The 22,205-nt window shown below is 45.1% G+C and overlaps 1 protein-coding gene across 5 annotated transcripts in view; it reads right to left on the bottom strand.

Annotated features, from left to right (window-relative positions):
* Positions 1 to 577: 577 nt before the first annotated feature.
* ARMC10 (armadillo repeat containing 10) overlaps positions 578 to 22,205 on the bottom strand; it is a 29,852-nt gene continuing 8,224 nt past the window's right edge. For 2 of the 5 annotated variants that reach the window (XM_032774538.2, XM_032774539.2), the window contains exons 4-6: positions 18,748 to 18,924; positions 12,444 to 12,515; positions 578 to 3,024 (exon numbers count right to left, since the gene is read on the bottom strand). In XM_032774538.2, coding sequence (XP_032630429.1) covers positions 2,758 to 3,024; positions 12,444 to 12,515; positions 18,748 to 18,924 — 516 coding nt within the window. In that variant the 3' untranslated portion in view covers positions 578 to 2,757. Of the gene's footprint in view, positions 3,025 to 12,443; positions 12,516 to 12,641; positions 12,808 to 13,150; positions 13,256 to 17,256; positions 18,163 to 18,747; positions 18,925 to 22,205 lie in introns of those variants that run through there. The other 3 variants (XR_012655641.1, XR_012655645.1, XR_012655646.1) reach the window with 3 other exon arrangements.

Here is a 22,205-nt window from a genome sequence, read left to right as displayed (position 1 = left end):
TTCCCCAGGCAGTATAACATTCAGGATGTTCTAGATCCTTTTGTGTACTCACTTTGCCAATTCTTTCCCAGAAAGAATACCACATGGACAACTGAAGAACCACTTCACAAGCCCTACAGTCAGCAGTTAGATGCTGCAGAGTAGGAAAAATATGCCAGCACAGACTACATCTCTCCACTGATGTCAGTCTGCTGTCAGCAAGCCCATGTGAACATGTACTCTGTGTTCTCCTGCACCCTTGTGATCCAGCAATTGGCCAGAATCCACATGCTGGCAACATGCAAGTTTCTCTTCCTTCAGCAATCAAGGGTATTTGTGCTGTCAGTTCCAAACCTCCATGCTGTGTGGTTCTGGGGACACCACACAAATCTGTCCTCCCACCACACCAGAGCTATTGCCTCATTTCCTGCCCCCTCTGCAGCCACAACCCCTATACCTGCTCCCCCTGAAGTCCTTGGTTTTCAGTTCCTCCCCACCTGATAACAAAACTTTTGCCTAGGCTCCCTGCTGATTATTCTGCTATGTTCAAAGTAAACCTCCCCACAAAATGAAAAACAGCAACTTGCAGCAAGCAACATGCATTGTTAAATCTTTATTATACAGATGTACAAAGGTTTGGATTGGAACCACCAGTGGTGGGTAGCTCCCCAAGGAGGCAAAAATGAAGTGGATACATAGAAACTCCCTCCCATTTTTCTTTTTTGGTGCACGCTGACTGCAGTCCTTCCAAACCACCTCTACACAAGTGAAGAGGTGAACATGTTCTTAAATACCATTCTCAATTTGGGTCCCTGAAAGATTTAGTGGGTGTCATGCACTACTTTGGGTAAAACTCAAGACAGATTTTGATCTGCATCACATCAATAATTCAGGCTCTAGCTCTGTGCAAAACACACAACCATCTAAAAATTTTGAAAAATAGCTATTTTCAGGCCTCTCTCTCTACATCCTCTAGCTCAAATGGCCCTGCATTTGGATCACTAACCCTACTTTGCAGTCTTCTGGGGCACACCAGATCTCAGAAGAATCTGACTAAGCATGTCAATTTTACAGGACTTAAAGTTTGACCTTTAAACAAAAGTTGTGACAACCTAAACTACAGTGGTGCTCCCACACCACTATGACAGTTCCGGCCCCAAAAAGCTCACAGACTAATTGAAATGGTGGAGGTGTGCAGTTTGTGCATACATTGACAGAGGTGTGGAGTGTAGGGAGATTGGGGTATACTGGCAGAGTTCAGGGGTGCTGCACTTCCTTCACTGGAGCCTCCCAACCTCTCTTATCCCCCATATAACTCCCTCCTCCTATTCCACTGGCCCCTAATACCTCTCCCCTCCCAGGAAGCATTCACATGTCTACTTCCCCCCCCTAAAGACTTTGATTACCTTCCCCCCGGCAAAAAATCTGCCATCCATGACTCAAATTGTAGCAACCTTTTGTCCTAGATAGGGGCTTGTGATTTACTTATGCTTGGCTATGTTAATTGAAGGGTAAGTGCACAGCCATCAATCTTAATGAGGTCTGTGAGTCATCCAGTCATTAGTACCACTCAGTTTAACAGCAAAAGGAAACAATTATTTTGAGGGAGGTGAGGGTGGTCCTGGTCTGTAACTCAAGAACTCCTTGATCAAATAACTCCAAGTTATGGTCACTAACACCACCCTGTGCCCCCATGACCACATCAAATTTCGAAGCCATTCAAATAACATTTCTAATTTTAGAGCACTTTCAAGAATTGGGCTAGAAAGCATATAAAGTGGCAAATGTTTTTCTGTGTTGGTGCATTTGCACTGTAAATATACATTCTTAAATACCACTCATTTTGGGCTCCCTTAAGACCTAGTGGGTGCTGTGCACTAGCTTATGTAAAACTCAGACTATTTTGACCCACATCAACAGTTTGAGCCTTAGCTCTGTGCAAAAAAACAAAAATACCATTTTGAAAAATGGTAACTTTTCCTAGGGCTTGTATCTCCACATCAATAACCATGCCCTTCACCGCCCACGGCACACCAAATTTCAGAGGAATCCAACTAAGCATGTTGATTTTAAAGGATTTAGAAAGGCTGACCTTTAAACAAAAGGTCAAGATGCAACCTTAACTATAGTGACACAACTGTGCCACTACAATTCTTTGTTCAGGGATTTTTAGTGGTCTTGTTTCAGTACAAGATGTTTTCTACACGTTCTACATTCTGTATTCCAAGTGCATTTGTTTTTTGAGTTGATACACTTTGCAATTAAGAGGGTAATAATGCTTATAAGCGACTTGTTAAATTTTTTTCTAGTTCCCTTCAAAATGTTGATATAATTTGACTAATCTCATTATGCTTTCAGCCAAGTAATAATGTGGGGATTAATTTTACTTAATAGATGTTCCAGTATTTCCCTGCACGTGTATAGTAAAGTTAATACAATTACATAACTAAAATTTAAGGTTCACTTTTTAAAAGTTGAGCTCGTTGTTTCATAACTTACTGTAAGTTTGAAATGGAAATATTTCCATGGCCCAAAGTGTCTTTCCTGTATCATGTACCCACACTAGTTTTGTGTAGGAGACTGTCAGTACTAAACAGACCATTATTTTACATTACTCTGAAAGAGTATTAAATGCATTGTAAGCTCTTGCTTACAGTAATGTAATGGTGCTCAGCAAAATAAGAGCAGTGGGTTAAACTTCACTCTTTCATGAAATGAAATTCATTTTAGCATTCAATAAACATTTTCTATTACTGTCATTTAACGGAGTATCTAGTTTTAGTCTCCTCTTAGTTGTGTTATTATTTTGGCAACTTGTTCTTTCACTTCCATATCATGGTGATTCAATAAACATACCAGTTTCTTAGTATATTGGGTAGAATGCCCACAGAGCAGAGAAAAAACTGAATCTTCACTGTATTGACCCTGGGTAACGATGCCCTCTTCATTTTTCATATTCTCATTCAAATTTGCAGCAAACATCAGGGCTCTAAGTAGAATCTCTTTGTTTATGCAGTTGTCAAAGAGTGAAAGCAACAATGGTGCCTGTGACATTAAATACATAAAAGTAATGTTTATTCAGCAATTGAGAAGTAAATGTGTGAAGAATTCCTGTTGTAACCCCCCTAAACACCAATGATTTCTTAAAAAATACTGATCCACAAACCAGACAGCTTCCAACTAAAACTCACTAAAATAGAACCTTACATATATATTCATTACAGCTACCATGTGCTATAAAAGCATGTCAAAGAATTGCAAGGACTGCACATTTTTCTTTTTGGAAAAAATTGGCTTGTGTTTTGCAACCTGACATCTGCTTTGTAGTCTGAATCTTTAGAATGTGGCTGTCTGGAAAATTCCCATTTTCATTTATAATAGCAGGAATATTGTTTTCATTCTGAATGGTATATCAGTTGCCTTGAACAGTGCCTGAATGTCAAGTATTTAGAAAGTGTTTTAAAGTGCAGACAGGATAAAGATACAATTTTGGTATCAGAGGGGTATGTATTTAGAGGATCACAGGAACAGTCCATGAATCTCCTGGGTACTCCAAAACGGTGGCTGCTCAGCACCTACCGGCAGCTCCCCGATCAGTGCCTTTCCCTCCCGCTAGCACCTCCTGTCCCCTGGAGGCTCTGCCGATCAGTGCCTTCCCATCCCCTCCAGCACCTGTTCTGCGGCAGACAGGAGGTGCTGGGGAGAGGAGCAAGGGCTGGGTGTGCTCAGGGGAGGTGGCAGAACAGGGTGGGAAGAGGTGGGTCAGGAAGAGGCAGGGGCCTTGGGACAGAGCAGGGGGGAAGAGCACCCCCTAGCACATTAAAAAGTCGGTGTCTATAACCTCTGTGACTGTCACCAAGGTTGCTAGTTTATGTTGATTTATGGAGCATATCCACTGGGACTGGACAGAGATGGATAAATTCATTTCACATGCATTCAACAAGGACAAGTGCAGAGTCCTGCACTTAGGACGGAAGAATCCCATTCACTGTTACAGACTAGGGATGGCTAAGAAGCAGTTCTGCAGAAAAGGACCTAGGGGTTACAGTGGACGAGAAGCTGGATGTGAGTCAGTGTGCCCTTGTTGCCAAGAAGGCTAACAGCATTTTGGGCTGTCTTGCAGCAGATGAGGATTGTGACTCATGGTGCTCTCTATTTCGAATTGGTGGGCTCATCAATACTGTTAAGGGAAGGAGTACTGTGTTCCAGTTTTGGGCCCCCACACTAAAGAAGGATGTGGAAAAAATTGGAAAAAGAGTCCAGCAGAGGCAACAAAAATGATTAGGGGCTAGAGCCATGACCTATGAGGAGAGGCTGAGGGAAACTGGGATTGTTTAGTCTGCGAAGAGAAGAGAGGTGAGAAAAAGGGATATGATAGCTGCTTTCAGCTACCTGAAAAGGGGTTTCCAAAAGAGTGAATGGATCAGATGTTCTCAGTGATACTATGAGACAGAACAAGAGGTAACGCTCTCAAGTTGCAGTGGGGGAGCTTTAGGTTGGATATTAGGAAAAACTTTCACTTCAGAGTGGTGAAGCACTGAATGGGTTACCTAGGGTTGGTGGTAATTCCTTCCTTAGAGGTTTTAAGGTCAGGCTTGACAAAGCCCTGGCTTGGATGATTTAGTTGGGAATTGTCCTGCTTTGAGCAAGGGGTTGGTCTGATGACCTCCTGAGGTCCTTCCAATCTGAATATTCTTATAATTCTATGATTACATTATACTGATGTTCTTAAGTGGAAAGTCAGCTTAATTTTTTTTTTTAAATATTCTTACTTATGTTGTTAAGAATGCTTTACATTATTTAAACTGATTATTTAAAAGTCAAGCATGTGTTACACTTTTATTTGCCTCTTCATTTTGGTCGATGAAGGAAGAAACATCTTTTCTCTTTAAAGGTTCTAAGATATTAGCATCATGTTACAGACTTGGGAGCAAACACTTGAATCAAAATATTTATTTGGCGTGGAAGGAGAATAACATTAGTTTTAGTTATATCGAAAAGATGGGTTATCACCTGTACTGGTACTGTTTGTTCTCTGAGATGTTGTTACCACTATCCATTCAGTTTAGGGTAGTGCGCGCTCCACCGTTGCCATGTTTCGTCGGAAGATTTTTTACCCTATGCAACTCGGTGGGATGCCGGCAGGTCGGCCCCCTGGAGTGGTCCGCCATGGCGCTGGATATCATACCCTGCCGACCAACCGCTCTTCAGTTCCTTCCTTAGCCGACTATCTGACGTGGGAAGGAGGGCGCGGTTGGATGTAATATGAGCAATAATCTCGATAGAATAACAGTTTTACAAGGTGAGTACCGTCTTTTCTTTCTCGAGTGCTTGCCATATCCTATTCCAGCTTAGAGTGATTCCACCAAGCCTTACCTAGGCGTGGCGTTGGAGTGAGATGTCGCAGAGTGTCATACACTGCGGAGCCGTAAGGCTGCATCTATCCCTAGACGTGCTAAACCAGGCATAGAAATGGAGGCCAAAAGGTGTGGACCGAGGACCAGTTAGCTGGCGACAAATTCATGAAGGGCACTGTGAGCGAGGAAAGAAGGCGATGAGGCCTGACCCTGGTAGAGTGCGCCAGTCACGTGGCTCGAATGGGAGTGAGCCAAATCGTAACAGGTGCGGAATGCAACACGTTACCAGGCAAGAAATCCGCTGCAGGAGACGGGTAGGCCCTTGCAGCTCAGCCACCGCCTGACAAAGAGTTGGTGGGGGTTCTAGCAAAACGACTTTGTTTGTTCGATATAAAACAAAAGCGCTTCTACAGACGTCTAGGATGTGTAGCTGCTGCTCCCTGCGAGACGAATGTGCTTTGGAAATAAAACAAGGTAGGAGAGAATCTGCATTCATGTGAAGGCTGATACAATTCGGGGAGAAAGCAGATGCGTCGCAACTGCCACCTATGTCCCTGTGGCACACAGTATATGGGGGATCTACCATGAGCGCCCGAAGCTCGTGACTCGTCTAGATTGATGGCACCAGGAAAGCTGGTTTTCCATGAGAGGCAGGAGAAGGAGCAGTTGCTAATGCGCTCGAAAAAGGGGCGGACATGATTTGGCAAGAACAGGTTAAGTCTCATGTAGGGTGGGCGGCGTACCTGGGGTAAAGGCCGTCTAGGCCCATAAGGAATTAGACACATCGGTGTGAGAATAACTGAGCGCGGCCAATTCCCCTGCGATAGAAGGTAGAGACTGGACCGCCAATGCGACCCTCAGAGATCACACCACTCAGGCTCTGTTGTTTGGGACAGAGGTAATCCAAGATGTTGGGAATGGAGACCGTCAGGTGGGAAGGAAGTTCCGCCTCCCACGCAACAGCAGCGAACATCTTCCACATTGGCCAAATATGTACGCATAACTATAGGAAGCTATACTAGCTAGCCAGGCACCTGTTGCCTGGGGCATGAGAATGCAGCTCAGACTGGTTCACACAGGAGCATGTCAGGAGCCATGCCGTGAGGTGGAGGGACTGAAGGTCCGGGTGACGCAGTTTGCCGTGGTCCTGAGTGATCAGGTCCAGGTGAAGAGGCAGGGGGACAGGGTCGGCTATAGATAGGTCTAGCAACATGGTGTACCAGTGCTGCCAAGACCACGCTGGAGCTATCATGATTAAGCGGGCTTTGTCCTTGAATACTTTCAGTAGGACCCTGTGGACAAGCGGAAATGGTGGGAAGGCGTAGAGCAGGTGCGTCGTCCACGGTGTAAGGAAGGCGTCCGTCACTGAACCCCGTGAGAGGCCTTGAAAGGAGCAGAACGTCTGGCATTTCCTGTTCCCGTGGGACGCAAAAAGGTCTATCTGGGGAGACCCCCACCTCCGGAAGAGCGAAAGAGCAACGTCTGGGCGAAGTGACCATTCGTGGGAAAGGAAGGATCTGCTGAGGCGATCTGCCAGCATGTTCCGAACTCCCGGGAGAAAGGACGTGATGAGGTGTATAGAGTGGGCTATGCAGAAGTCCCAAAATCGTAAGGTTTCTTGACACGGGTGAAGATCTTGTGCCACCCTGCTTGTTTATATAGTGCATGGCCGTTGTGTTGTCGGTGAATACTGACACACAACGGCCCTGTAGGTGCTGTCGGAATGTCTGACAAGCAAGGCGGACCGCTCTCAGCTCTCGAACGTTGATGTGGAGGGTCAGCTCTTGAGATGACCAAAGGCCCTGCGTGCGTAGGTGTCCGAGGTGAGCCCCCCAACCCAGGCATGATGCGTCTGTTGTGAGGGATGCCAAGGGCTGGGGCGGTTGGAACGGGAGCCCTGCACACACCATGGCGGGATCCAGCCACCACTGTAAGGAGTCTAGGACGATCGGGGGAATGGTGACGACCATGTCCATAGGATCCCTGGCTGGTCGGTATTGTGAGTTGAGCCACGACTGGAGGGGCCAGAGGCGCAGTCTGGCGTAGTTCGTTACGAACGTACAGGCCGCCATGTGGCCCAGGAGAGCGAGGCAAGTGCACACCGAAGTCAACAGCGCCGCTCGCAGTCTCCGGAGGATGGCTGCCATAGTCTGGAATCGCTGCAGTGGTAGACAGGCTTTGGCAAGAGTGGAGTCCAGGGTGGCGCCAATAAATTCTGTCCTCTGAGTGGGGATCAGAGTCGATTTTTCCACATTGACCATTAGACCTAGATGTAGGAAAAGGTCCTTGACAGTGCAGATGTGACTGAGGACTCGCGCCTCGGAAGTCCCGTGGATGAGCCAGTCGTCTAGATATGGAAACACATGAATCCAACTGCAGCGGAGGTGGGCGGTGACTACAGCCATACATTTGATGAATACTTTTGGGGCTGTAGAGAGGCCGAACGGGAGGACCACGAACTGAAAATGTCGGCGGTTGGCCACGAATCGGAGGCATCTCCTGTGAGGTGGGAAGATGGCTATGTGGAAATAGGCACCTTTCATGTTGAGGGCGGCATACCACTCTCCAGGATCCAGGGATGGGATAATGGTCCCCAGAGATACCATACGGAACTTCAACTTTATCATGTATCGGTTGAATTCCCGCAGATCGAGGATAGGTCTGAGACCTCCCTTTGCCTTGGGGATTAGGAAGTAGCCGGAGTAAAACCCCTTGCCCCACTCGTGCTCTGTTACCTCCTCTATGGCTCCTTTGGCGAGGAGCGATTGCACTTCCTGTAGGAGTTGCTCGTGAGAGGGGTCCCTGAAGAGGGACAAGGGAGAGGGGTGGAAGTGGGGGTTTGAAATAAATTGGAGGTGGTATCCAAGTTCCAGCGTGCGTAAGACCCAAATGATCTGATGTTAGCTGGGACCACGCAGGGAGGAAAAAGGAAAGACGGTTGGAAAAAGGAGGGGACGGATCCTTTAAAGAAACTGGTACAACGCCCTCGGGCGCACTTTCAAAAGGAAGGCTTTGGCCATGAGGAAGGCTTGGAGGAGCTTTGGTTTTGGCCCCCTTGGCTGCCCGATTGACTTCTGCGACCGGTTCTGCCTCGCTGTCTGGCAAAGTCTTGCCTCTGCTGGGGCTGAGGGTAAGGGCGGTGCGGTTGGGGCCGGAAGGGCCTGCGCTGAGTCACTGGCGTGTGCATTCCTAACGAGCGCATAATGACCCTGTTGTCTTTTAGGCTCTGCAGCCTAGGGTCAGTTTTATCTGAAAACAGTCCTTGGCCCTCAAATGGAAGATCCTGGATCGTGTGTTGGAGCTCCAGGGGGAGGCCGGAAACTTGCAGCCACGAGATACGGCGCATAGTCACGCCAGAGGCCAGAGTCCTGGCAGCTGAGTCCGCGGCGTCCAGAGAAGCCTGTAGGGAAGTTCTTGCCACCTTCTTTCCTTCGTCGAGGATGGCCGAGAACTCCTGCCGGGCGTCTTGCGGAAGCAACTCCTCGAATTTATCCGCTGCCGCCCAGGTGTTATAACTATACTGGGTAAGGAGAGCTTGCGGGTTGAACACGCGGAGTTGAAGAGCCCCTGCTGAATAGACTTTGCACCCTAGCAAGTCCATGCGTCTTGCCTCCTTTGATTTAGGGACTGGCGCCTGCTGACCATGGCATTCCCTCTCGTTGACCGACTGGACAACGAGGGAGCAGGGAGGAGGATGGACATAGAGATATTCATAGCCCTTGGAGGACACCATATATTTACGCTCAACTCCTCACGCCGCCGGTGGGACAGAGGCCGGAGACTGCCAGATCGTAGTGGCATTGGCCTGTATAGTCCTAATGAAGGGAAGAGCCACTCTAGTGGGGGCATCTGATGACAAAATGTCCACCACTGGGTCCTGTACCTCCGGGACCTCCTCAGCTTGCAAGTTCATATTTTGTGCAACACGCCTGAGGAGGTCCTGGTGGGCCCTGAGGTCAATCGGTGGAGGGCCAATAGAAGAGGTTCCAGCTATAGCCTCGTCAGGGAGGATGAAGAGGAGAGACCTGGAACCAGCGGGTCTGATGAGGATTCCGCCTGGTGGATCGTCTGTGTCTCCCCGGGGATCTGGGAATCCTGAGGCTGGGTCAACCCTTCCTCCATAGGGGGAAGAGGAAGGCGGGTGATCGTGGCTTCCAGCACCTGGTGTTCTGAGGTGGCCGAATGCAATGGACCTGGTTGAGAGCCTTGGGCCTGATGGTACGCCCAAGGCGTCCAGAAACCCCATTGCTGCGCCCCATGATCTTGAGGTTGGGGCTCCTGAAACAATGCAACAGGCACGTCGGTGTCCGGGGCGTATGCACTGTCCGCCTGAGAGGACACGGATGGGTGCCGGGACGGCCAGGGAGGAGCCGAGCGAGGCTGGTATGAGTCCTTCGCTCTTGTCGCTGGAGATCTCCTCGGTGCCAAGAATGAGACCGGGACCTGCAACCAGTGCGGTGCCGGGAGGTCGACCTGGATCTCGACGGCCTGCGGCGGGACCGGCTGTGAGAGTCTTGGTGTCGGGAGCGGTGCCTAGAGCCGGAGTGGTACTGAGAGTACCAGGCAGGATGAGAGGTGGATCGGTGCTGCGAGTACAACAGGCACCGCCTAGGTGAGCGGTGCCGGGACTGCAAGCGGTGTCTCGACCGGGACCGTCCGTGGGACCTCGAGCGGTGCCAGGACCTGGATCGAGATTGGTGCCGGCTTGTCGAGTCCAGCGAAGGAGGTCTCCTAGCGGCTGGCTTGCCTCTGGAATGCAGTACCCGCACCGGCGGTGCCGGGAGTTGAGGCAGGGCAGACTCAGTCATCGCAATAAGGTCCCTGGCTGAGGCGAACGTCTCCGGTGTGGAGGGGACTGTAAGCTCAACCACAGGCCTCTGAGGGGAGCTCTCAAGGATCGGAGTCGACGGCCCTCTCGGAACTGGAGTCGACGGTACCACAGTCATCGGTGCCACAGCCGGAGTAGGTGCCGGGCGATCTGAAGGAGTCTGTGTCGCAGGTGTGGTGCGAGCTGAGAGTCTTCGATCAGGTTCCTGTGCCGGAAAAGGCCAATGCTGAGGTGTCTTGGTGGAGCCGGCGCGGTCCGGTGCCGGAAGAGCGCTGTCAGCGCTCGGTGCTCAGGATGGAGGGTACAGAGCTGCCTCCATAAAGGAGAGTCTTTAAGCGAAAGTCCCTCTCCTTTTTTGTCCGCGGCTTAAAGGCCTTACAAATGTGGCACTTATCGGAGATGTGCAATTCCCCCAGACACTTTAGGCAAGAGTCATGGGGATTGCTCGTGGGCATCGGCTTCCTACAGGCCGAGCACGGTTTAAATCCCGGTGAACCGGGCATGGGCCCCGGCACTGGGTGCGGGGAAGAGCTAATGCCCGAACCCCGCTAAACTATGTACACTAACTAAGAACTATAAAACTAATTAACCATATACAACGAGAGATCAAGTGAACAAAGAGAAGCTAGGGAAGTGGAGGACAGCTAAGCCGTGCTTCACTGTTCCAACGACCGACACAGGCAGTAAGAAGGAACTGGGGAGCGGTCGGGTCGGCAGGGGGTATATATCCGGCGCCATGGCGGTGCCACTCCAGGGGGCAACCTGCCGACCCACTGGAATTGCTAGGGTAAAAATCTTCCGACGAATGTGCACACGCAGTGCGCACACCTAACTGGAATGGATATGAGCAATCACTCGAAGAAGAAACATTTTTATTGGTCTCAGGTTTTATACAAGCTTGTTTATACATCTGCTTCATTTTTAGCTCATATCTGACCTTACAATGTCCCTTGAAAAGACTGCAGTCCATAGTCAGATGAAGTGGAAGTTCATCAAGAACAAAAGTCCACTTTTTTTTTTTTTTTTTTTTTTACTTTGACCTACTGCTTATATCCTAATAATGGAGCTGTGGTAAGACATGGTATCTGTAGAGCAGCAGATTGGCTGTTTGTGCCTGCGACTCCCAGAAAGCAGTTTTAAAATGGGAGTACTGAAACCAAATATTGTGATGTCTGATTTTGTTTTGGGAAGCTCATTTGAGAGTAAAAAACAGTACAGCTAAAAGGCAACTTGAAGTGGTTTAGATTTCATTTGTTACCATATCAACATTCTTTTACATATAGCTGAAACGGATGCAACCAGCAGGTGCTGAAAGGTAAAGTACTTCATGTACTAAAGACCTTGGGACAGTGGCAGATTAGCCACTGGGCCTGTGCCCAAGGGCCCTGGCCAATTGGGGTGCCCCTGTGCCCCAACCTGCTCTATCCATTCGCCTGGTGCTCCTGCAGGAGTGCCGGGTAGGCAGAGTGGAGCAAGCCCCCGCACCTCGGCCCCATTTCCCTGACAGGAGTGCCAGCAGGAGGGCCGGGGGGGAGGGGGCAGAGACTGCAGGTGGAAAGAGTGGGAAGGGGCCCCCCACTTGCTCTGGCCCAGGGTCCCACAAATCCATAATCCGCCTTTGCCTTGGGAGCTGCATTGGGAGGGGTACTGTGTTCATAAAGATGTCTTATCAAAACAGTACATCTGTGGATAGAGATGTTGTGTATACTGCATTTTCTATCTTTCTCAGCTGCAAAAGTTATGACAGTTGAGACAACAGTTGTTGAGAAAGTGAGGATAATTTGCAATGTTGGATGCATTTGAAATGATTTGCAGCACATCCTCAGGTCACATGTTTCTTCTGTAGATGAATAGGTGAAAAGTGACAACTGGGTATATTATTTTGTGTCTCATGTATGAGAAGCAACCAATGCCCTTGTTTTGTGGGAAGGGATGGAGAGAGAGTGGCAGTTTGCAGAAGCCTTATCATTCTGCATTATATACAGGAAGCATGACCAACAGTGGCCATATGGTGAACATGTTAACCATGCACATGGGTGAATCTTCATATGTGAATGTGATCTCTCTGATACAGCATGACCTGGAAGAGGCTTAGCATGCTTTTAGTTACCGTTCCTGGTTTCAGCCTGTTTTGGCTATGTAAAGTAAAATTCCAGCATTAAAAACGTACAGCTATTTAAGAATCATACAATTTGAAGTGTAGATTAAATAAGAACACCATGAACTTTTGTACTAAAATGTTCAGCAGTGAAGCAGCTTGAAAATGGCAAAAGTCTTACCTGAGCACTGAAAAGATGTCTTGTCATGGCTGGGTTTGCAGATAAGTTCACAAGTACTTTCAAAACTTGAATCTGAAATGAGAACATAATAGTTCACATGGAAAAACTCTTAAAGTGAGGGGAGGAGAATCTGAATACTGTCTCCTTCGCCCTTTCCTTCCCTCCTCCTCGCAACTTTGCATGAAACAGTCTCCCTACCAGAATTTGCCACACGATCACTCTCTAATTCCACATAAAGATTTACGTCTTCAGTAACGTCCACAAGAAAAGAGCCACCCTCCACCCCATGTCTAAGCTTCTCAGTGTGTCCTTGTTTTCTTTGCAACTGTAAGCTCTTTGGTACTGGGACTGTCTTCATTTACTGCTTTTGAACAGAGAGAAGCAAAGTGTCAGCCTTTAACAATTAATTCATTGTAGCTAAAGCAACAGAGGAGGAAAAATACCGCAGGAGCAAATTCTGCTCTTATTTACACTGGTGTCAATCTGTAGTAACTCCAGTGTGCTCTCTCTACTAACTTCAGTAGAGCTACTCTGGTTTTTACACAACGAAACAGAGGAGAACGTGGCCTTTCATATCTAAGGGCTTGATCCTCCACTCACTGAAATCAATGATGCAGCTTCCATTGATTTTAGTAGTGCAGGATTATGCATTAAATAAATCCACGGTTTAGTAAACCAGCTATGATGCTAACAGGTTACTAGCTCTCTGATGCTGTCCGACCAGCTCCGATTAGAGCAATAAAGCAATTGACTGGTGTGTTTATATCAAATAAATGCTAGAAGGTCATAATGTGTTCAGGTCAATTCACTTGCTAGAAAAGAACAAAAGCGGCTGTTATGTTACGGTTACATGGCATATGCCCCGGTAATTACATTTACTCTACATTCATGAAAATTAGAGTAATGTTAATGGCAATGTCTTCACTTATCTATAAACCTGTTGATTGCTATCTCATTACATCATGTATTAGCTTGTACTTATTTAGTCCTAGATCAAACGGATGTATTAGCGTGTTAAATATAGGACTGTAGCTATTTTAGTATTTTAAAGTTGCAACCATGCATACTGGACTGGGGGGGGCGCGACGAGAGGGGGAGTAACTCCAACTTCTGTTTACAATCTAAGTAGACAACGAGCAGATAAAAAATGAGATGCAACAAAAGTGACTAAGTGATGTTCGGCACATATCTCCTAATTCCATATTTTAAAATTCTCTCTCTCACACGCAGTGAAAGGCAGCTGAGACAGGAATCAATACGCTTTGTAGAACTGCATTTTCAGGAGGCCTTAGGACGTACTTAATCATTTGTGCTTCTCTACCCTTCAGTACAGTTGTGAACTGCCCTGCAGTTAATGCTGAAATGAGCATAACAAATAATTCCCAGTTTAAAACTTTTTCTTTAGCAATTGATATGTATTTACAGTCTTTTCACAATGTTGTAGTATTAACAAACAAACAAAACTAAATAGGTGTCTGGAAATGCTGAGTAAGGCTTAACACTGATCTCTTCTCCTTTCCCATCCCAAAACTAGGCTTGGCATGGCAGAATTTTTTATTTTTATTGTTTTTAAATAATTCAGACAGTATTCACGTTTATTTTTATTAATTCAGTTGTGAAATTATGGTGGGTGGCAGACAATAATTAAGGCTAAGATTTAGTCACGGGTATTTTTAGTAAAAGTTATGGACAGGTCACGGGCAATAAACAAAAATCAATGACCCATGACCTATCCATGATTTGTACTATAAATACCCCTGACTAAATCTTAGGTGCTTGGGATGTGGGGGTGGCTTGGGGCACTGCTGCTGCTCTGGTGGCTGAGCAGCAGCCAGTGCGGCTGGCCCCGGGACCGCCCGAGCACCAGCCACTGCAGAAGTCATGGAGTCCCCGACTTCCATTACCCCTGAGACAGACTTGCAACCTTAGCTATCATTAATGACAATAAATGTTAAGATTCAAAAAGTTAAAGCTTCATAACTGTTAAAATGCAAATTATCAATATGTCAAAATATACAAAATAAATATCCTCAGATTAATCCTCAAGCAGCATTTTTCTTACCTCACCTATCAGTAAATTTCAAGTACCATTGTTGAAAATATTTTTACATCTGTTTGTGTATGTATGGTAAATAAAAAATAAATAAATCTACATTTAATGACATTTCCCGATAAAATATAATCCTTCCAAGTCCATGCCTATGATTTACGTGGAGATATAAAAGTAATTATTTTACAGTGTGGTTTTTGGGGGAAGATGCAGGTATGCTACATTTCTTAAGGTGCAGTATCTGAGCTATTATCAGGAGCTATACAGGAAAGGATTGTGAGTTATTACATCAGTGATACGCTTTGTGGAATGGTGGATTTGAGAACCCTTGGTATTACAAGATGGGGGTTCATGAAATCCCCAGAATTTTGAATGAAGGAGATAAATTCATGAAATTAGAGGCATGTGTACCTGCAGGGAGATGCTGTGCAACATTTCACTAAGCCATCATCTATAACAACAGGCAAAGGAGGAGCATCAGAGATACAAATAAAACGGGCTATTTTTAGGAAGGAGGTTTAGTTTTTAATATTAGTGAACTCTGATTACATGGGGAGACAGAGCTAAAACAGTTTATGATTCTTGTTGTGTGCTGGATATGTGAACAAGGAAATGTGACTGGTGACCAACAACAGGTTACTGGGAGTGAAGTCACAGAGGCGAAAGATTTGGAAAGATATTTAATCCAGTGATTTACAGTAAGCACCACAATTGGAGGCATGGCAGCAACTCCCTTTAGCTTTTGCAGAACACTTGACAGTAGCTTCTGCATCAAAGGACCCTATCTTTAAAGTCAGCTGTTGCCTTGATAAATACAAGGGATGTCAGATATTTAGGGCCAAATCCTACTTGCCTTACTATGCAAGTAGTCCCACTGGGCTCTGGGAGACTACTTGCAATGAATAAAGCAAGCTGGATTTGTGTTAGTCATAACTATAGATTTTTTAAATAATGCATTTTCAATTCCGATTGAACGCATGAAGCACATTTCTATCCTTTTATTTCTGAGAGTCTAATATTCTTGAATCGCCATCTCATGGCATGTACTTTAAAGCATCTACTACTAGTTTATGTACTACTACTGATTGTTTAACTGATCAGGGCTACTTACATAAATCAATGGAACTATTTATGGAAGAAGAGAGAGCAAGATTTAAATGTTGGTGTGAGTTGATGTACAGATGTCAGTGGAATTGCTCCAACTTAGATTAGCTCTGAATTTTGTTCTAATGGAGGAGTGTTACCCAGGAACCTCATAGTGTCAACTGGGAGAGGGGGTGCATAGAGTTTTCCTGGGATCCACTGGCTGAGATATATGCATAATAATTCACTAAAGGGTGTCATGTGATGTTTATACCAAGAGTCAAGAGCCCAGAGCCCACTGGTCATCATAACCATTGCAAAATGTATGGATGGATAATATGTAATTCCTTAAATGTCTGTACAGAAAATTATGTTCTTAAGGCAGGTAACTAGCAGGTGACATGTTTTGGACAGATTCCGTTCAGACAGGAGGTAACAGATCTGTCTGATCATGAGTATATTGGTGTGATACAGCATGGCCAGAGGGCAGCATGAGAGCCTTAGCAGGGGGCCTTATTCCCTGCCAAGGGAGGAAAGTTTGCTTTAAATTAACTAGAACACCTGTAGCCATTTAGAGCACCTGACTCCAATTAGAGCACCTGACTTCAATCATGTGATAAAAACCCCTGCTTCAGTCAGACAGGGTGGGAGTTGAAGGAGGAAGGTTTGGTGGGAGCAGAGTGCAGGCTGCAGAAGTTGGAGAAGAGAAGAGTTTGATAAGAGAGAAATAGAACGTTTGGAGGAGTGCTGCAGTGGATTGTGTAGTCCAGTAGAAACCCTAGGTAAGGGGCACCAGGCTTGTGTAGAAGGGAGGCAAGAAGCCCTTCACAAGCTGAAGGATAGGAGAGGGAAGTAATCCAGGGGAAGGAACCGCTAGCTCAAGCAGTTCACCACAACCCTCAGGGCCCCTGGGTTGGGACCTGGAGTAGAGGGCAGGCCCAGGTCCCTCCCTCTCCACTCCCCTCCTCCAAGGACATTAGTGGAGTAATTAAGAACCAGTTCAGTGGCAAGCAATAGCGCCCTGAACCTACCCCAGAGAAGAGAAAGCGCGAGACCCAGCAGATCAGTACCGGCAATTTGCCACATTGGGCATTATATCTCACAATGGATGCCTGTTTGCATACTGAGCCAAATGACAATCAAGACACTGCAAAATCTTCAAGAGGAAAATTGCAGTAAGAAAAAAACAATGAGAGGATCGTTTATGAGTAAAGAAAATGGATTCTTGGGGTATATCTGGGGATGCAAAGTTATTCCCTGAATCCTTCAACTGAAGAGGCAAACAGTGTGTTTGTCTTATAACTGGAGGGTCACAGCCAAGTCTGGCTGTAAAATACTGGAAGGATTTTAGGTGAGCGTTGCGCTATAAGACATGAAAATGTTGAGTTAATTAAGTCTAGGTTCTAGAATGCATGTTATGATTTTATATCTGGACATTTGTTTCCAATACTTTTACTTACTATCACTTGAACTGTTATACTTTGTTAAATAAACTTTTACTTGTTTTCAATATAAACATATCTACATGTGAAGCAGACTAGCAGTCTGAGTGAAACTGGTAAGCTGGGCTGTACTGCTTCTTTGGAAGCAGTGAACCTGGGAATACTGCAAGGGTCTAGCAGAACAGGGGCTGGACACTCTAGGGAGATACTCAGAGGCTGAAGTGTACCCATCACTAACCTGTAGAGAGACAGTGAGGCTTGCATAGGCAGTATTTATGTTGCCCATCACTGATGGATTTGGGGACACAGCAGGCACAGTCAAGGCTTCCTCATGCTAAGGGCAGTTGGTAACAAGGTGCCTCACAACCCTGGGTACCCCCCCCGGGAAGCATCACAAGGAGAAGAAAAGATTCACATTATTCCTGGTAGTAATTTACAAATAAATATACAATTTTCCTTTTTTCAAATACCACTAAGAAGCAGTATCTTCACATGTGCAACAGGTCTTCTATTAGCATTGCAACTATGACAAAAATTCAGATGAGCCTATACTCATAGTAATTATGGTCACAGACATACCCAACATAATAAAAGTCTTCTGTAAGTCAGATCAACAAGATGGCTGACTGTGATGACCTACTCTCCCTGATACACAACTTCCAGGAGAGCCATATTATAGACAGATAGATTAGATAGATAAAGAACACCAGAGTTAAAGATCACCATGTGATTCTGAGAGCAAACTTTTGCTCACAGTCTCCAGAAAGATTCATAGACTTTAAGGTCAGAAGGGACCATTATGATCATCTAGTCTGACCTCCTACACAATGCAGGCCACAGAATCTCACTCATCCACTTCAATAACTCAGACATAGGTTAGGGGTTTGTTACTGAAGTCCTCAAATCGTGGTTTGAAGACCTCAAGCTGCAGAGAATCCTCCCGCAAGTGACCCATGCAACAGTGGAGTCCTCCACATGCAGATCTCCTTTGCCCTGTGCTGGAGTGGTGGTGATCTACCTCCATGGGACTATGTACTTACTGGGATCCTATAGAGGGCTCCCATTTGTTTTGGGATGGTGCATTCCACACGTAGAGAAGGGATGAATGGAGTTTTATTTTTCACAGCAGCAGCACAGAGATTATCTAGGAAAGGTAATAAAGCTTGTGGTGTTATTATCTGTTCCCCATCTCCGTGCAGGGGCAATATCCTTTATAATGGGGTCCATGGGGCAGTTGAAACTGAGAAGCACTGGTAGCATGACTTCATTTTCCCTGATAGGTCATATGGTGGAAGGGGCTGGTGGGGTTTCTAGAGCCAGTGCAAAGGCACAGGACTGCTGTGGGGATGGCTCTGGTCTCCTATAGCATCCAGCAATACGGGGGCAAAAACAAGGCTCCATCTCCAGAGAGGGGGAATACCCCACCCTGGGAATGATTTGGGGTGAGAAACTCTGCAAGAAGATCCTTATGAAGTACTCTTCCCTCCTGTGGGAATTTCCACTGGAGAGGACAATCGGGCAATGTTTGCAAGTCCTTTACACGTTCTCCACTAGTTATAGCTACTGAATTGTAAAATTATTTTTCTTTAAAAAAAAAAAAAAAATACACCACAGAGTACTTTAGAAACTGATGGTTTAAAAAAAAAAGGCAAATCTAAACTGGAAGACATCTCAGTCAAAGTTAAGCAGCTTGGTTACTATCTGGTTATGATAGAACAGTAAACAGTACCTGTGTCCTTTCATCTCCTTCTGAAAGCAAATGAAGAAAGCATGGAATTGCATTTGTCATCATATGGTGGTAGTCATTGGTAACAGACATATTTGTTAATAATCTAAGTTCAGCTAGCTGCAGATCAGAGTTCAAAGGTGATAACTCAATCTCCTTACAGACCTGTAAAATGTATCCCTTAAAGAACAGAAAAAGAAATGGTTAAATGTACAATTTGTTGATCCAGCCAAAGAAGTTCAGTTAACATCCCAGTGTCAGTAGTCACGATGGCTCAAAATCATGATTCCCAGCAGCAAGAGGATAAATAAATAAATAACATTGTATAATCAGTCTCATCTTTGATCAAGAACACGTAAATAAGGCACTAGCAGATAAATAAGCTATGTTAAGTTTTAGCAGAAACTATACTTAAAGGAACACTATCAATCTGAATTTATTTTTTTTTTTAAAAAAAGTTTTCTGATAGAGCTACCTTCAGACAATATGTTCTGATTTAAACAAAAAAAAATACTCGTTCCTCTACATAAATTTACAAGGGCCTTTTGGACAGGTCCAAAGTAACATCACTGAATGGCTGTCAGACTATGCATTTATGATTCCCATCCCATAGTATCTGAACACACCCCTTATGCCAGTATTTAAAAACTGGAACTAAAATGTCTCTTCCTTCCCACCCCTCAAGAAATAGGTACCTGTAATTGAATTGCTTACAGGGTTTTGTTTATTTGTATATGTGATACATTTATGGAGGCAAAGCTAGGCAGAGGAAATGAGTTTTGCAGTTAGTTGCAGAAGTGGTTAGTTACATGGTCATTCTTATCCCTTGTAGCAGTGAATTCCACAGTCCAGGTCCAGCTTTTGAGAAAGTCCTCCATCTCCACTTACTGATCAATAGTTTCCATTTACATTGGAACCTAACTTTTGTAAGGGTTCACGGTTGTAGAGGGATAGGTGTGAATGAGGACTTGCACTGGACTCTATATTTAGTGGGGAGCCAGTGCAGAGTGGAGTACTGAGGTGATCTGTTAACAGCAACCTGTGTTGCTAAGCAAACAGGCTGCTCTATTTTGTACCAATGGGAGCTTATTCAGGATGTGGGATTTGTTCGTAGAGAAGAGTTGCAATAATTAAACCTGGATCACTCTGGTCAGATCTGAGTCTGAATGGATCTGACACAATCTTCTGGCCTGTTAGAAGCAGAAGAGACTGTTCTTGCTACTATGGCTATTTGGGCATCCAATAGCACTGAAGAATCTTAAACAACTCCAAGTCTATAAACTGACTTAATCAGAACTGATCAGAAAATGTAGACAAAAATGTTTAAATGGAAAAAAATTAAAGTGTTCATGAAATAATTTTCCAACCAACTCTAATAATGGGGAAGTTAAAGAAACACCCTTCTTCCCATCAGCATTTCTTTAGTCTTGCCAGAGTTCAACTTTAGCCAGCTGCTGATTTCAGATAAACATCAGAAAGCAGAGAGATTGTGCTGTTAAGATTTGACGTAAAGCAGATATAGAGCAGGTTGATGTGAGTGTTGCTGGGACTTGGGAGTTGGCAAGACAACAGAGGTTCAGCTGCGATACTGAACAGTATAGGGAGTGGACTGAGCCTTGTGTGATTCAATAGGGGAGAAATTTGGAGATGGAGTCTAGTAATGACCATCTGCATGTGGATTGAGACTAACTGTTTCGGGCTGTTTCTATTCAGCTTCTTAAAAACAGGACTGTAGTATATGGTAATCAATTACATCAAATGCTGTAAATAGGTCCAGCACGATAGTACAGGCAGGAGGATGTCAGCCATCAAAGGAGCAGCGAGTTCTGTCATTGTCCTGACCTCAAGCCTGACTGAGAGGGATCCCATTTTCAGTGAGCTGACAGATTGCTTTGGAGACTTTTTGCTAGCTTCTTGACTGGATAAAACATGAGGTATGCATGTCTTTGTTAGACACTAGGAGATAGTTTGCACAGTCTCTAGCACTGAGCAATCTTTTTTTTAGTATGGTTGGACTACTGCATGTAGTAATGTGGGTGATAAATTCCAAAAGGAGGAATTAACAATCTTGGTTGGTTAGAGGCTCAAAGTGTTTTCTACTCTTACCACCCAGAAAGGGCAGGCATAAGTCACAGGTGCCGGCCTCAGTTACCATCAGTGCTTTTGACTACTTTCATGAATGGGCCAAATTCTTGGAAGACTGATTGAAGGATGTTGTTCTATGCTTGTTTTCAGTGCCTATCACTTACTGAATGCCATCTCTCTGAAATTATTTCTTGCAGTAAGGATGCTGTGTTCGAAGATTGAATGGAGGCAATCCGATCTTAGAGAGCAATTTATGGTCCAAAAAAGTTATGCCAGGCATGACTTTGCTATCTTCATGGCAGAAGAGAGAATCTCTTTGCCTCCTTCATGCCAATAGCACAGATTTGTAAAAATTCCTTGTTTCTGAGTGTCTCCATCAAACCATTATCTCCAGCCCCGATATTTGGAGTTTTTTTTCCTTCCTGCTCTTTTTATTACAGGTTGAACTCCGATTATATGTAGATGGCCAGCTGGGAGAACGTGTGTTGGTGATGGTGTGTCTATAGCAGTAGTCAAGAAATGGTTGAATTGCTTTACTAAGTCATATACTTTTATTGACCTCTTTGCTGGGTAAAGTTTTCTTTAAGTAAGCTCTGGAATTTGGGAGGGTACAAGAGTTTCTTAAGTGGACCAGAGCAGTGCTTTCCTCCTGTCTTATGAAAGGAATAGTTATTTTTCAGGAAGTGGTCTGATCAAGATATAGGAGTAGCTGTGTTTCTTATGTCCGAGGATCCAATCTAGAGAATGGACAGTTGTGTGTGTAGAGACCAGGGACTACATTTTTGGGCCCACCCACCGTCGTCCTCCACCTCTCTGTGCAGATGCCTACTTGCTGTCTCATCATTTTTAACCCCTTGCTGAAAGAGAATTCCTGGATTGCTTACTGGGAAAGGGAGTGCATGCTAGTGCAAGAAACAAGTGCAACTGAGTATCAACAAAGGAGTGACACTGTCTCTATGCAAAGTGTTGTAAAGTGCACAAAATAAAACTGACAAATCTTCTGACTCATCTCTTTGTTATAGTAGTCCCACTTATTACTTTTAACCATAGTAGGTATAACATTTTCAGAAGAAAATGTGAGTCTCAAACTGACTTTATCCCTCTACATTTTTGCATTTGATTATTTAAAAAAACAGAACTATTTCTGTATTTCTGAATGGATTTTATATATTTCTATATATAGCGACTGGATAGCGTAGTGGTTAAGAGCACCACCCTTTGATACGGGAGACCGCTCTTTGATACGAGAGACCAGGGTTCAAATCCCGGTTGGTACCCAACTTTCCAGTAGGGGTCCTTGGGCAAAAGACCCCCTAACGCTTCACCTGCCTACCTCAAATATGAGAGTGACACGAACTAGGAGAGTCATGCCGGCT

Source organism: Chelonoidis abingdonii, chromosome 1 (assembly GCF_003597395.2).
Source record: "Chelonoidis abingdonii isolate Lonesome George chromosome 1, CheloAbing_2.0, whole genome shotgun sequence".
Classification (NCBI taxonomy): Eukaryota; Metazoa; Chordata; order Testudines; family Testudinidae; genus Chelonoidis; species Chelonoidis abingdonii.
This window is presented reverse-complemented; position numbering and strand designations above follow the sequence as displayed.